Source organism: Panonychus citri, unplaced genomic scaffold, assembly GCF_014898815.1.
Source record: "Panonychus citri isolate SS breed McGregor unplaced genomic scaffold, ASM1489881v1 Contig00141, whole genome shotgun sequence".
Taxonomy (NCBI): domain Eukaryota; kingdom Metazoa; phylum Arthropoda; class Arachnida; order Trombidiformes; family Tetranychidae; genus Panonychus; species Panonychus citri.
Window position 1 is genome coordinate 1,260,365 of NW_026515546.1, and position 14,531 is coordinate 1,274,895.

General features: G+C 32.8%; 4 protein-coding genes across 4 annotated transcripts; 2 read left to right on the plus strand and 2 right to left on the minus strand.

Moving 5' to 3' along the window:
• Positions 1-242: 242 nt before the first annotated feature.
• On the plus strand, positions 243-1,646 carry LOC128395651 (uncharacterized). The gene is made up of 4 exons (XM_053356113.1): positions 243-403; positions 477-618; positions 1,068-1,256; positions 1,343-1,646. The coding sequence occupies exons 1-4, from the start codon at positions 331-333 to the stop codon at positions 1,470-1,472; spliced, it is 534 nt and encodes a 177-aa protein (XP_053212088.1). The 5' UTR covers positions 243-330; the 3' UTR covers positions 1,473-1,646.
• Positions 1,627-2,848, minus strand: LOC128395649 (uncharacterized). The gene is made up of 2 exons (XM_053356110.1): positions 2,659-2,848; positions 1,627-2,514 (listed from the first exon to the last, which is right to left on the minus strand). Exons 1-2 carry the CDS (start codon positions 2,709-2,711, stop codon positions 1,680-1,682), a joined length of 888 nt encoding a protein of 295 aa, XP_053212085.1. The 5' UTR covers positions 2,712-2,848; the 3' UTR covers positions 1,627-1,679.
• A 779-nt stretch (positions 2,849-3,627) lies between these two features.
• On the plus strand, positions 3,628-4,685 carry LOC128395650 (uncharacterized). The gene is made up of 4 exons (XM_053356111.1): positions 3,628-3,891; positions 3,962-4,103; positions 4,170-4,331; positions 4,419-4,685. Exons 1-4 carry the CDS (start codon positions 3,762-3,764, stop codon positions 4,597-4,599), a joined length of 615 nt encoding a protein of 204 aa, XP_053212086.1. The 5' UTR covers positions 3,628-3,761; the 3' UTR covers positions 4,600-4,685.
• On the minus strand, positions 4,658-11,753 carry LOC128395646 (low-density lipoprotein receptor-related protein 1-like). Its single transcript, XM_053356108.1, has 7 exons — positions 9,013-11,753; positions 6,999-8,889; positions 6,449-6,896; positions 6,258-6,368; positions 5,988-6,176; positions 5,749-5,896; positions 4,658-5,611 (listed from the first exon to the last, which is right to left on the minus strand). The coding sequence occupies exons 1-7, from the start codon at positions 11,293-11,295 to the stop codon at positions 5,426-5,428; spliced, it is 5,256 nt and encodes a 1,751-aa protein (XP_053212083.1). The 5' UTR covers positions 11,296-11,753; the 3' UTR covers positions 4,658-5,425.
• Positions 11,754-14,531: the final 2,778 nt, after the last annotated feature.

Genomic DNA, 14,531 nt, shown 5'->3' on the forward strand with positions numbered 1-14,531 from the left:
ATCGCAATGAACTACATCATCCACCCTGAAGGCAAAGTTTATTAATGAGAGAGAGAGAGAGAGAGAGAGAGAGAGAGAGAGAGAGAGAGAGAGAGAGAGAGATGAAGATAGAGGGATGTTCAATTGAATTCGAATTTTTTTTCTTCATCTTTTCATCTCTTTAATTGGTTACTTTCGATCTCGAATCAATTTTCTCACTAGATGGCAATATAATCGCACGAAAAAGGATAAAAACGATTTGATTGTTAGCCTAATTGTTCACTTTCGATTTGATTCTTGTTAACTATTATCCACCTTCGAACATTTCAACCTTACAATTAAACTTTCAAAATGAATAATTTAAATTGTTTCATCGCCTTTGTGATCATCATCTCGACATTATATGAAACCTGTAATGCCAATAGTAAGTAATCAAACACTAATTATGACAATTTATCACCAGTAACCTAATTAATTTGATTTGATTTTCGTACTAGTTTATGGTTACAATGTCACCGTTTTCACCACATCGGATAAGGATAAAAAGTTTGATAGTGTCACAGGTAAATTCAAGATTGACCTGAAGGGCAAAGACTCCGCTGGCAAAAACTTCAGCCATTACATTGTCCTTAATCCCGAGTAAGTTAATCTACTTTTACTTTTAATCAACCAATCAATCAAAAGGAAACTCAATTCAATTGAAATTGTCACAATTCAAAATGGTCAACAAGATGATCCTCAGATTTGAGAGATAATTTCAATCTCATACAATCTCGAGTTCATTGAGGTTCAAACAATAATAAGAAGTGAATCTTGTGCGTATTTATATATTTATTTATTTTCAAAAGTGATTAGTAGATTAATCAATTAATTAGCTCTTCAGTTGAGCTGTTTAATTGTGTATTTTAATCTTGAGAAATCAATGAGAAAACCAGGAAATTGAATGTTGTTTTTTTCTCAATTACAATTAGATAAGATGTTGATTGGAAAGTTTCATTTTTCTTTTCGTCTCTTCAGTTAATCAATTACAATTTGTTACAATCTGATCGAAAAGGTGATTAATTGATTGGTTCTCTTTTCTTTTTCAGTGGAGATGAGATTAAATTCAATCGTAGCTACTCTTATCCTGCTGGTGCTTCATATCCATTGGAAAATATCACCGATGTTAACCTTAGATGGACATTGAAATCGCCCTTCAACCCAATCTACTTGGTCAACAAGCCCAAGGTTTATTTTGATCGAATCACAATTCAGGGTAATCAAGCTGAACGTGGAATGTAAGTATCGAAAGAGTAACGAACATACAACGAAAGAATCAATAACTAATTCGAAACTTTTTTTTTCTCCTTCTTCGAATTTACAGTTCAACTCAATCAGTACGAATTTACTGTGGAAGTAAACGAAAAGCGGTCGGAATTAAACACGATGAGGCCGAAGTATTTGTGACCTGTCTTCCTCTTCCTCTTTATCCGATTCCTGGTCTAACAGTTTAATCAACCAGTTAATCCGATCAATACAATTAATCCCAATTTCAATTCTGTATTCATACTTTAACTATCAGAACTGAACAAAACTTCATAACCACCAATGAACAAACTATGAAATTAATGTAATTGATTTACAATTGAGTTTCTCTTTAATAAATAAACAATTTAGGATCACAATTAGTCGATTTGTTTGTACAAATTAAATTACCGTGATTAAAGTTTTTTCGGTGCATCATTACCAAATTTCTTAATCACTGAATTAACATAATCAATTGATTCGTTAATTTGTTTCTCTTTGAATCCTTTTTCTTTAAGAAAATCAGAAATATTATCACATTTGATCCAATCATCATAGGAACAATTAAAAGTTAATCCACCAAGGTAGGGTGGTAAATTAGTCGGTTCACTTGCAAGTGAATTAACAAATGATTGATCAGCTTCAATGATTAACTCACGAATAGATGATGGAAGCAATTTCTTAATTATTGAATAGATGAAACTGAATTTCCAATCCATGTTACAGAACGTAACTGATTCAACCCATGGTGGATAAATGAACACAAGGATATTGAGCATCTCTTTGATTATGGTCAAGTCGATCCTCGCATCGGCACAATCAATGATGAACCTTGGCTTTCGAGAGGTCATATTTATGGCCTTGGTCACTTTCTCGATATTCCAAGAAACGTATTTATAAACGTAAGGAAGCAAATAGCTTGGGGGTGAAGGGAAACACAGTCGAAGCAATAAAGTTGGTGTACCATTGATATCGGCGGGTAGAAAGCAAACAAAGTTAATCGAATGCATTTCTTTGGCAAAACTTTCGGCTTGTAAAAAGTTGATCCCATTTTCGGCCTTCCAGGTCAAAAATTTCCTCGCCGATTGTAGGGCTCGTTTATAGTTGAAATTTGTCGCCAAAAAGGATTCGAGTAAAACTGATTGACTCGATTGATTTTCCAATAACTTTTGATCAATCGAATCCCAATCTTCATACTCTGGACAATTAATCAAATCTTCACGTAAACTTTTAATATCATCTTCCAATGATCTAAATTAAGAAAACACAAACATGATGATAATGATTGGTTATCATAAACACTGGCCCTTAGGCGATAAATTAAAGATTAACTCGATCACCCAGTCAACCAAATTGATGATCAATAATCAATAATCAATAATAATTATCACTCACCTTGAATTTATGGCCGATCCGTTGGTTGTTAATCTTTCACAAGTTTTGACCATTTTCAGTTAATGCTAGTAGTTGATTGTCACAATTAAAAGATTGGAACAGCAATTAATCAACTGATGATCTGTTGAATAGTGAATCTGATAAACTGATTCCAGGTTCATTTATATCGTTCAGACTTTCATGGGAGTAAAGATTGAAACAAGTTCCAATACCATGAAAAAAAAACGGGAAAGGGTTAACAATTTATTAGCCATAATAATTATTTAACCAGAGAGTAATTAACTTGATTAATTTTATTGTACTTTAATTTCCGGGTTAACTGTTGAACGATTATAATCTCATCATGTTAATCAATTCAATTGTTCAGTTGGTTAAATTTGTCATTTGTTTTCATGGGGATTTCAGTCAATTCCTCAGTTAATTGTAGTGATTGGAAATACTTAAATCATTAGATTTAATCACTTTGTTTACTCACATTGGGAATCAGTTGAAAGGATTAATCATCATCATTAATTTTAATTGTATTTTACCCTGAGGCAACTTTTTTTCAACCTTCTAACTAAATTAAATTGGATCCTTCCTTAATTTAATGGTCATTGTCCTTTAATTCAGTAATTAAATCATCAAATTGAATCACTAGTTACTATTGGGGAATAACTGTAAATACAATTTAGTATATTACCAAGTTGATTAATACTCAATAAAGCAATCATCTGAAACGATTAAGTCAACTAATTAACGATTTACTTGATTGATTTTCATATACACACACTACCAAACAATTAAGAAACAATTGTAATCACAATCAAACATTGTAAGGACTTGATTGTAATTCATATTGTCCAATTGTTTGAATATTGGGAATCACAGTCAATGGGAACAATTAACTTGATATTATCTGTTATAAGTTGGCCTTAAGGTTGAATTTTGATTGATTTGATTGGTAATCAAAGTAACAATTAAAAATTATGGGAGTGATTATGATTAACCTAAGGTTATTTTGTTAATTACTGATTAACACAATCTTGTTTTAATTTGATATTTGCCTGGTAATGTGATCAACGAGTTAATTGTTAATTTGCTTTCATTAAACAACTAACAACATGATGAGCAATTTAATACTAATCAGTGTTTATATTTTTATCCAAATGATAATTGTAACAATTAACTGTTCAGTTATTAACAATCAACTCGATGAAGAGTTGTATGTACTTTATGGTGAAGGAACCACGGGTAAGTCTATTGACCATTGGTCATTTTATACTATCAACAATTAACTAATTGTCCATCATTCAATCAACAGTTTATCTTTACAATTTAACTGTGTTTACATCATCAAATTTAAGTGAACAATTTGAACCAATTAACGGAAAGTTTCCCATTTATATTGGATTAAATCTCGATAATCAATTTAATCCAAATAATCTTGTTCAATTGGATCATGAGTAAGTAGTAATTAATAAATTGTTATTCCTTCATTGTTGTTAATTGTTTCCAAATTTAATTCTCAGGAGCAATTTAATCAAATTCAATGAAACCTATCACTTCATATTCAGTTCAAAATATTCATTGGAAAATATAACAAATATTAACATTAAACTGACCACTGATGAGACAATTAAATTTAATTGTTTCTATCTTGACAAGATTGTCATCCAGCTAATCACAGAAAAGTAAGTCTTTAATCACAATTAACTATCAACCTTTACCTTAATCAAATTAACTGTTTTCCCAATGTAATAATTATTATATATAAACAGGATTCCGATTCCGACAAAAATTTTCTGTGAGAACAACAATCAACCAATTAAAGTTGATTCGGAAGCAATTAAGTCAATTGGTAAATGTGACATTGGCCCATTGGAACAATTAACTTGGCTTAATTTAGACAATCCAAGTAAAATTAACGTTAATTATGTTCCAATGGTGAATCTTAATTAACGAAACGAAACGAAAAAGTTTTTTCATTGTAACGAAACGAGAAAAAAATGAAAATAAATAATGTTAATAGACTTTAATTAAGTTAATTGTAAGAAAAGTTATTGTTATTTATGAATGAATATTATTATTTATAGTTAATTGATTGATTAATTAAGTTATTTATACGATTTTACATTTACCGTTTTTCTTGATAATGAAAAAGGGCCAAGAGATTATGAAAATTTACAAAGGAGGAAGAAAAAGATTTTCGGACTTTAAATGACCACAAATCGATTGACTAAAATTAGTGATTTTTGTCACCAAAAGATTATGACATAATATTAGCACAATGAAAAGAGAGTGAGAGAGATGTTAAATTAACATTGGAAGTTGTTAAGTTATTAAATTGTCGCAATGTTCATTTGGTTAAAAGAGGTATTTGTGAGGAAGACTCAAATTTATGACAATATTGAGTTAATTAGTAAAATTGCAATCGCAATTAATTAAGATTTTAAGGATTCGGATTAGAGACTTTGATGAGGATTAAGATTAAGAGAGGATTAAAAAGGGAGAGGATTGATTAATGGTGCGAATCAACAAGTGACAGGAGTAGTAAAGTTGAGGAATCACATTTAAACTAAACAAATGATGAACTTAAAAAAAGGAAAAAAAGTGAATCAAAGAAAAACTATTCTAAAGGTTGACAAGAGTGTCCACTCTCAGTTGAAAAGGGTCAAGGGCATTTAAAATGCAAAATTCTTTGGCTTTGGCAACGGTTGACCAGGAAAAGTGAATCTTTAGATGAGAAAAGAAAAGAGAGAGAGAGTAATGATGACCATCGTCCATCTTATGAGTCGGATTTGAATGATTTACTACTGTTTGGTAGATCGTTTCTTGAAGTAACTTCGCTGACATCGCCGTTCATTTCATCTTTAGGAAATTCTGTCATATCGTTTTTCTCAACGAGAAGATTACGTTTTTCTTCATCAATCGTCTGTTGAAATTCATACATGGGATTACTGAAGTTTGTACTCTGTAAGGATGAGAGAGAAAGAAAGAGAGAGAGAGAGAGAGAAGCAGAAAAAAACATTAGATGGAAATAATTGATTTTTGATTGAATTTTAGTTGGGGAAAAAATCATGACTCTATCATGAGATATGATGTCAGTACCTTGTCTTCAGATTTAAGTGAAAATGCTTGAGTTGGATGTTCTGAAGCAGTGAAACAATCATCTTCACCATCATCTCCAAACATGGGATTACTTATTTCAAGGTTAGCCGCAGATTCATCAATCCTTTGGTGCATGAAAGCCCGACTCCTACAGTAGAGAAAAACAAGAAAAACATGATGAGAAACAGACAAATTATATTAGTGTGAACAGAGAAACTTTAGTAAATAAGCTTCCTTACCTGGCTCTGATTCTCAATGCAAACATGATTAAGAAAACAAGAGTGACCACAATAATGCAAGTAGTTATCACGGTCATTGCAACTTTCCAGTCTGGTGTTTGTCGATTGACTCGAGGAATCGTTTCAGTGCCAGTGTTTTGCGCTATTTTTAGTTTATCGCATCTTTTTCCTTCAAAACCAGGTGAACAGCTGATCGATAGTAAACAATAACAATTAGTCAATTTTTCATTTATGTTTTCATTCAGTTTAACTGCGATGAAATAAACTTACGTGCAATATGGTTGCTTTTGAGAATCGGGTTTACAATAACCTCCATTGAGACAGTAACTTTTACACTTTTCTAAAACTTGACATCGAGGTCCACTCCATCCGACTGGACATCTAATTTTTACATGAGAACAAAAAAAATAAACAAAGTGATTAGTTGATTGTGTTTTTTTAGTATTTTTTGACTTTTTTACCTGCAGATCGGAGGGAAATGACCTCCTGGTAATGTACAATTGCCACCGTTCAAACAAAAATGGTTACAAATTTCACTTCCAGTGGTTACTTTTTCACATTTGCTACCTGTCCATCCAGCAGGGCATTCACAGTAAGTTTTATTAGCCTTGACCATACAATAGCCATTATTTAAACAGGTATAATTGTCACAAAGTGGGTCCACTACAGTTTCACATAATTTACCAGTAAAACCAGGGGAGCATAGACATTTTCCCTGTTCCCCTGAGGCTAAACAAGTAGCACCATGTTTACAATTACAAGCATTGTATTCACATCGTGATCCATTATAACCATTTGGACAGATACACTTGGCTTGAAGCTCAACTAATAGACACGAACCTCCGTTTAAGCAAATTGATTTACACCCTTCATCTGTACATTCAGCGCATCGATCAATCAAATTTTGACCTATTAATGAATATAAAAGCAAATAGTGATTGAGAAAATTAAACTTTGAGAATACGAGAAAAGCAAAATCAAATTCAAATGAATAAAATTATCAATATTTACCACACTCTTCATCAGATCCATCTGAACATTGGGATACTCCATCGCAAATCTGATTAACGGGTATACATGAACCATTCTTACAGGTAAACAAATTTAAACCACAGGAACTTGATTTACATTGTTCTGGTTCATCTGAACCATCACCACAATCATCATGCTTATCACAGACCCAATTTTTGCTAATACATTTCATTGTCTGTTTACATTTAAATTGACTATCTGAACAATTACTTAAACATGATCGTCCATTTGGACCAAGAATATAATCATCTGGACAAACACAAACACCAATCGCTTGTTGATATGGTCCAGGTTGAAGTAGACAAAGTCCAGAACAATTAAGTAAATTACATGGATTGGCAAATCTTGGTGTGGGTTGACGGAGAGGATGATAAACATGAATGTCCATTGGTCGCTCAGATAAACTTAATACTTTGCTACTATTTGTACATTGATACTTGTGACACATGGCGATAACGTGTTTCTCCCAATCAGTCCAATAAATATAATCTTCAAACATTGTGATAGCAAAAACTTTACTAATATGACGAGAGTTTCCCTTATGAACGATAATCTGACGTCGAGTACCATCAAGATTAGCCACGGAAATATAATCTTCCTTAGCATCGGCCCAAAATATTTCCCGAGTGATATAATCAATGGTCAGTGCGTTTGGCCATCCAAGCGATTCATCAATCAATCGAATTGGTTTACTTCCGTCCATACCCGCTTTACCGATATAAGGATTCTCACCCCAATCAGTCCAATACATGTAACCCTCGCTTGGGTCAAGGGCGATAGCTCGAGGTGTTTGAAGTTCTTTACGCAAAAGAATCCGTCTAAAGCTTCCGTCCATCTTTGAAACCTCTATGGTAACCCGACCTTTATCACTCCAGTAAATGTTTTTGGTAAACCAATCGACGGCCAAACCATCCGGACTTTGGATTAGATTGGTGTGTATTTGAACAATGGAAGATGGTTTAATTAATGTATCATTACGATCGGTGGCACAAGCTTTTTTAATACTACTTCCTAATTGATGAACTTCCGTCCAATAAATACAATTATCTTGCCAATCAAAGTCAAGGCCAATTGCATTAGTTAAATTGTCTACCCGTAGATTTGAACTGTGTCCTTTCAAATCAGAATAGGCAATTGAATATCTGTCAGAAAATATAAGATGTGGTACAATTTCAGAATTGGCTTTACATGTAGTACCATTGTCGGGTGAAAGATAACCAGATACACAGGAACAGGAAAATGAACCATAATTGTTTCGACAAATTTGTGAACATGGCCGACGGGTTTTACATTCATCGATATCTTTACAAACTTTACCACCATCGATTGGTTCAAATCCTTCATGGCAACTACACTTATAACCAATGGTCATATCTTCACAAATCTGTGAACAATCAGATTGTCTCCATAGACATTCATTGACATTACATTTATTCTCATCTGAATAATCACCACAATTATTTTTCCCATCACATAAAACACTGGGTAAAACACAATTTCCATTGGCACATTGGAAATATTCACTTTGACAGTTTTGTGTTGTCTTATTTTTGTATAAACAAAGATCAGCATCCTCATCACTTCCGTCATTACAATCGGGAATCCCGTTACATATCCACAATTTGGGTATACACTTTTTGTTTTTACAGGTAAATTGATCACCAAGACATTGGTGAGATTGACAATTATCGGGTTCATCTGATTTATCGCCACAATCATCATCACCATCACAAAAGTATTTCTTTAAAATACAAACTGAATTAACACATTTCCATTCAGTTTCTTTGCACGTTGAATTGTAATTACAACCACCGGGAGGATTTTCATCACTTCCATCAGCACAATCTGATTCTCCGTCACAAACCCAACGCTAAAAAACAACAAGAGGAAGAGAAGAAGAAGAAAAAAATGTAAAAACAAATCAATATAATTAACTAAAAATATGGAGAATAAAAAAATGTTACTACAAATTAAAGGTCAATTGATTATTTACCATAGGTAAACATTGATGTGATGAACAATTAAAGTGATCGGCTGGACAAGGTCTCTCTCGACAAACTTCAATCTTCTCATCACTTCCGTCTTGACAATCATTGTGTCCATCGCACTTCCAGTCGGCGGGAATACAATCCTGATTAGCACATTGGAATTGATCAATGTGACACTTGTAGGTACAATCTTGCTCATCCGATGTGACAGTTGTATTTTCATTGACACAATCATTATCCCGATCACATTTCCATGTATTTGGAATACATAATCCGGTTTTACATTGAAACCAATTAGCATCACATGTAACATTGGTTGAATTAACTTTCGGCTGGCATCCTGCTTCATCTGACCAATCAAGACAATCATTTTGATGATCACAAAGCCAATCAGGGTGAATACAAATTGGTGTACGATTACAATTAATAAATTTAGTCTCATCTCCATAGGAAATTTTTTGCTTAAAAGCTTCACAATCGGGAACTGGACAGTCAAATTCATCTTCCATTCCTGGACAATCAGCATCACGATCACAACGACGACTAATCGGAATACAAGGTCCATTTGGACATCTAAAATCATCACCAGGACAGGTACAGTTAGTTTCATCACTATGATCACGACAATCAACTATACCATCGCATATTTTATGATTAAGAATACAAGTACCAGTGTCACATTTAAAGTAATCAAATGGACATTCACGATTAGCACATAGTTTGGCATCTTCATCATTACCATTGATACAATGGTTTCTTGAATCGCAGGTCAGTTCAATGGGAATACAAGTTCCGTCATCACATTCAAATTGCGTTGAATTACATCGCCATTTAGCGGCAATCTCTTCATTAATACACAAATTTCCATCAAGCATAACACGACCGCTGAAACAACTACACTCAACGGTAGCGTTAACGGTCATTGTACATATATCGGAGCAACGGCCATTGAGTATTGAGCACGGGTGTTTACGACAATCGTCAACATCTTCAGCGACAATGGTTATACCTTTGGGACTGTTTATTTTACTGACAATTAGTTTAGGTTCAGAATTGGCCTGTTTATCGGCTCGATAAACACCTTGAGCAACCCAATCAGTCCAGAAAACGTGATAACCATAAACGGCAAGGGAAAATGGATGTTTAGGTGTTTTCGAGACAACAACGAAACGATTGTTACCATCCAGGTCACATCTTTCCACTTTATCTAATCGGGCATCGCTCCAGTAAAGCATTTGCACTTGTTGGTCAATTGTGACAGCATTGGGCATCTTTATGTCCGTTGTTATGATTGAGGTTTTATTGTAACCCGATTGAAAAGCGCATTGAATTGAGGGATTATTGTGATTCCAATTTGCCCAATAGACCATATATCGACATCCATGGACTGCAATTCCTCGCAATTTATCATCTGGTCCAAGGCTAATTACTTTCTCTGGAAACTTTCCTTTATCCAGGTTAAGTCGATAGATTGATGAATCATTGTTACTTGTCCACCAAAGTTCATTAGTGACACGGTCAAGCGCTAAACCTTCAACGTTACTCTGATTTGCAGCGATTATTTTGAAATCGGTACCATTAAAGAAAACACTGTTTATCGTTGAACTTTTGATATCTGAATAAATTACTCGACTTTTCTCATAATCAAATGTTAACGCGATCACATTTTTCAAAAAATTTGAATCGGTTATCGGTGGATAAGGTGGAGCAGCGGATAAACTATCATCAAGAGGATAGAATTCAAGTTGTAAGGGTCGAGCAAAGATGACAAATTTTTTCTGAGGTTGACAGGTTTGATTATCGGCTGATAGAACACCATATTTACAGCCACACTGGTAAGTACCATTGACGTGAGAGACACAAATCTGTGAGCAATTGGCATTATTACTCTCACATGGATTTAATGAAATTGTCGATGGTTCAGAGATGATAATTCCATTATCAGAGTTACTACCATTCACCACAAATGATTTCTGAGAAACTGGTACATCAATGTCACCATTAACTGGACCAATAGTCGGTGTTGTTGTTGTTGTTGTATAAACGAGTGTTGTTGTTGTTGTTGTTGTCTCATTTGTATCAATTGAGGTAACCGTTGAGACATTATTGTTTGTTTTATTGTAAAAAACTTTAAAATGGTCATAGTGTGAGGGTGTTGGTAAACCTTTTGCTTGTGCCTCTGCGACAACCCTTGAATAATCTGCTATAAATTCTGACAATGGGCTTTTTACTTGAGTGAAACATATCGGTGATACACTTATCACTAACAATATGGTCAATAGATGCATTGGTCCACCCGAAGAAACCAGAAAAAAAAACAGAGATGAGATGTTTGTTGTTTGTTGTTTGTTGTTTCGATGGAAGAAAATTATTATTGGTATTTTAATGATTGGCAGTGATTAATTGATTGTTGATAATCAATTGGACAACTAATTGTTACCGGAAAAATGACCATTTAATCAATTGAAAACAAAGAGAAAGGTATTGTGATAAAACATAAACAATGGACACACAAACATAGGTTTTAACCGCGAGTCATAAACAAGAAAAATGGTTTTGTGATTTTCTTTCACTTCTGTTGATTGTTACACAATTTAAAGATAAACTATCATGATTAATATGATTTCTAACATCTAGTAATCAATTGTTGATAATCAATTTAGTTAATTAAAATCAATAAGAATGATGATTAATAGAAAAAAAAATTGCAACTTAAGAGAAACTGACTGATGAAAATGATGAGAGTGAAATCTCAACAGAATTGGAGAGTTGCTCAGATCATTTTCTTTCTTTTCTCTTTCTTTCCTTTCTTTCCTTTTTCTCTCTTTCTTTTTTTCTCTTTCTTTTCTTTCTTTTGGTCTTGAGAAAGAAGAGAAAGAGAAAATGATTTTGATAATAAAGAGAAGATGGGAAAAAAAAGTTGTAACAATTAACTAATCGCTCGTTGATTGTGTTTACTTTTTTCATGATATATTGAAAATTGAACAAATAGACAGACAGACAATTTGTTTAATTTAGTTCTAATTGTTAAGTTTATTGATTTTAATTAAATTTAATTTCTAGTTTAGGTTAATAACTTGAACACAATTTACTTTTTGATTAACTTTAACAACCAATTATTATGGTTGATTGATTGATTGATTGATTATCAACTAAAGGGTTGGTCATAGAGATCAACTAATTAGATGGTTAAATTGATCAAGATTAGTTTTGTTGTTATTTTGATTTTAATTAGCTAATTAATTTGATTAATTTGGTAATTTGAAATGAAATATTCATTTGGATTTAATCAGTTTGTTGTGATCTTTGTTGATTGTTGATTGTCTAACTGAATTAAACTTGATCATTTTGTAGACGAAATAAATTAAGTTAATTAACTGTCAAGTAGTAAATAATCATGAAAGGTAATTAATTAAATTGTACCAATAAATTTGATTAAACAAAATCAACAATCTTAAAAGAGTTGAAAAGTTATTTAACAAATTGTCACAATTGCGAAAACAAAAGTTTATTATTCTTGATATTTGATTAACTAATTGTTAATTGATTTATCTTAATTATCCCTAAACAGATCGCTAATTGTTCATCCTGTTTAACTGATTAGGTTAACAGAATACAATTCAAACATGATCACCATATTTGATCATCTAAATTTTCATGAGTTTAACTCAGTTAACTAAATGATTACAATTACCAATCAACCAATCAATTGATTCACACTAATTGCGTCAATTTCCTGAATGAAACTATGGAAAAATTATCCTCTTAAAATTAAATTGAGTTAATTTGTTTCTTTTTCAATTAACAGGAAAAAAACTTTGTAATTTGATATAAATAATTAACATTAATCACTGGGAATTAAGCAGAGAAAAAGTTAACAATTCTAATTGCTCATAATCCGGATGAAGTTAATTAAACTGTTTCCTTTTATTGGCAAAAATTAAACATAAAGATGATGATTATTATCATTACCACGAAATGAGATTATTTAATTACGATATTTATAATAAATTACAGCTTGTTAACAATCAAAAGCATAATCATTAACCATAATGATTATAAACAATTACGATATAAGTAATAAATTGAGCTATGGTTCCAACTGATTGTTGACAATTAGGTTGCCATGAACATGGAGAGAGCTGAAAAATTAACTCATTAATAGTAATCAATTTGTTCAATAAGAAACAATTTCGACTCGAAATGATTTATTAATCAATTACAATCGAAACCAATGATTTAGTGACTCTCTCTCTCTCTCTCTCTCTCTCTCTCTCTCTCTCTCTCTCTCTCTCTAAGTCGTAAATAAGTTCCATGGTCTTTTTAAACTTTTTGAAAAGGTTTCAATTTTATTTGTTGATTGAATTTCGAACCTTTTAATTAATTGAAATTAAGAAAAATTAGTCGTTAGTGTGATGTAAATTACAACCAGTTATTAAATTGTTTTCTCTTTTATATCTTATCGGTAACAAGGAATAGAGAGATGTGATTAAACGAGAATTTCGATAATCTTGTCGTTTTTCATCGGAGCAAAGAACCTCCAGTATTTTCTGAACCATAATTATCATAACTCTCCAGTGTTCTAAAGCTAGATGTCAAGTAATCGTCAGGGATTCCTTGGTCTATAATACCTTCAGATGCGTTGTTGCTCTCAGTTGGTTGCTCAGGTTTCGAAAAAGGATAAAAGGTCTCATCAACCGGAAGTTCGCTCTTAGTTGGTTGACTTTCTTTCAACTCTCCATAGAACTGCTTAGGTTTCGATAAAGGATTAATGACCTCATCCATCTCGGCTTCCGAAGGTAAACCAAAACCAGAATTTTCCATCTCAGTATCTTCTGTATCGGCTTTATTATAAGTGTCCGTCACGTCAAATCCAGATTGCAAGTACTCGGCAAGAACTTCTTGGTCTATAACACCTTCAGCCGCGAGGTCGGTTTCATCGGGGTCATTTCGTTGACTTGCTGTCAACTCACCATAGAACTGCTTAGGTCCCGAATTAGGATTGATCTCAGTTGCAATAGGTAAACCAAAACCAGAATTTTCCATCTCAGTATCTTCTGTACCGGCTAGATTATAAGTCTCCATCACTTCAAATTTAGATGTCAAGTACTCGGCAAAGGCTTCTTGATCTTTAACACCATCAACCGGGAGTTCGCTCTTAGTTGGTTGACTTTCTTTCAACTCTCCATAGAACTGCCTAGGTTTCGATAAAGGATTAATGATCTCATCCATCTCGGCTGCAATAGGTAAACCAAAAACAGAGTTTTCCATCATCATGGAAACAAATATTACGAGTGAAAAGTTTGGAACTTTGTTGAATTTCATGATAACTTTTGTTTCAAATTTGATTCAATGTAATAAAAGTGATAACTTGGTAACAATTAATTTCCAATTAATTTGCTATTTACTAAATAGAAACGAACTGTTAATTTGATGATTTTCACATTTTATACTTTAATCTAATAGCTGATTGTTTAAATATCAGCTCTGATATTTAAAGAATTAAATGATTTAATCCCAACAG

Coding starts and splice junctions, on each gene's coding strand:
- LOC128395651 (XM_053356113.1), top strand. CDS start 331: ATGAATAATTTAAATTGTTTCATCGCCTTTGTGATCATCATCTCGACA. Junction 404..476: donor TGAAACCTGTAATGCCAATA/GTAAGTAATCAA, acceptor TTTTCGTACTAG/TTTATGGTTACAATGTCACC. Junction 1,257..1,342: donor AATCAAGCTGAACGTGGAAT/GTAAGTATCGAA, acceptor TCGAATTTACAG/TTCAACTCAATCAGTACGAA.
- LOC128395649 (XM_053356110.1), bottom strand. CDS start 2,711: ATGGTCAAAACTTGTGAAAGATTAACAACCAACGGATCGGCCATAAAT. Junction 2,515..2,658: donor GGATCGGCCATAAATTCAAG/GTGAGTGATAAT, acceptor TTCTTAATTTAG/ATCATTGGAAGATGATATTA.
- LOC128395650 (XM_053356111.1), top strand. CDS start 3,762: ATGATGAGCAATTTAATACTAATCAGTGTTTATATTTTTATCCAAATG. Junction 4,104..4,169: donor CTTGTTCAATTGGATCATGA/GTAAGTAGTAAT, acceptor TTTAATTCTCAG/GAGCAATTTAATCAAATTCA. Junction 4,332..4,418: donor ATCCAGCTAATCACAGAAAA/GTAAGTCTTTAA, acceptor ATATATAAACAG/GATTCCGATTCCGACAAAAA.
- LOC128395646 (XM_053356108.1), bottom strand. CDS start 11,295: ATGCATCTATTGACCATATTGTTAGTGATAAGTGTATCACCGATATGT. Junction 8,890..9,012: donor CACATCAATGTTTACCTATG/GTAAATAATCAA, acceptor GTTGTTTTTTAG/CGTTGGGTTTGTGACGGAGA. Junction 6,369..6,448: donor CATTTCCCTCCGATCTGCAG/GTAAAAAAGTCA, acceptor TGTAAAAATTAG/ATGTCCAGTCGGATGGAGTG.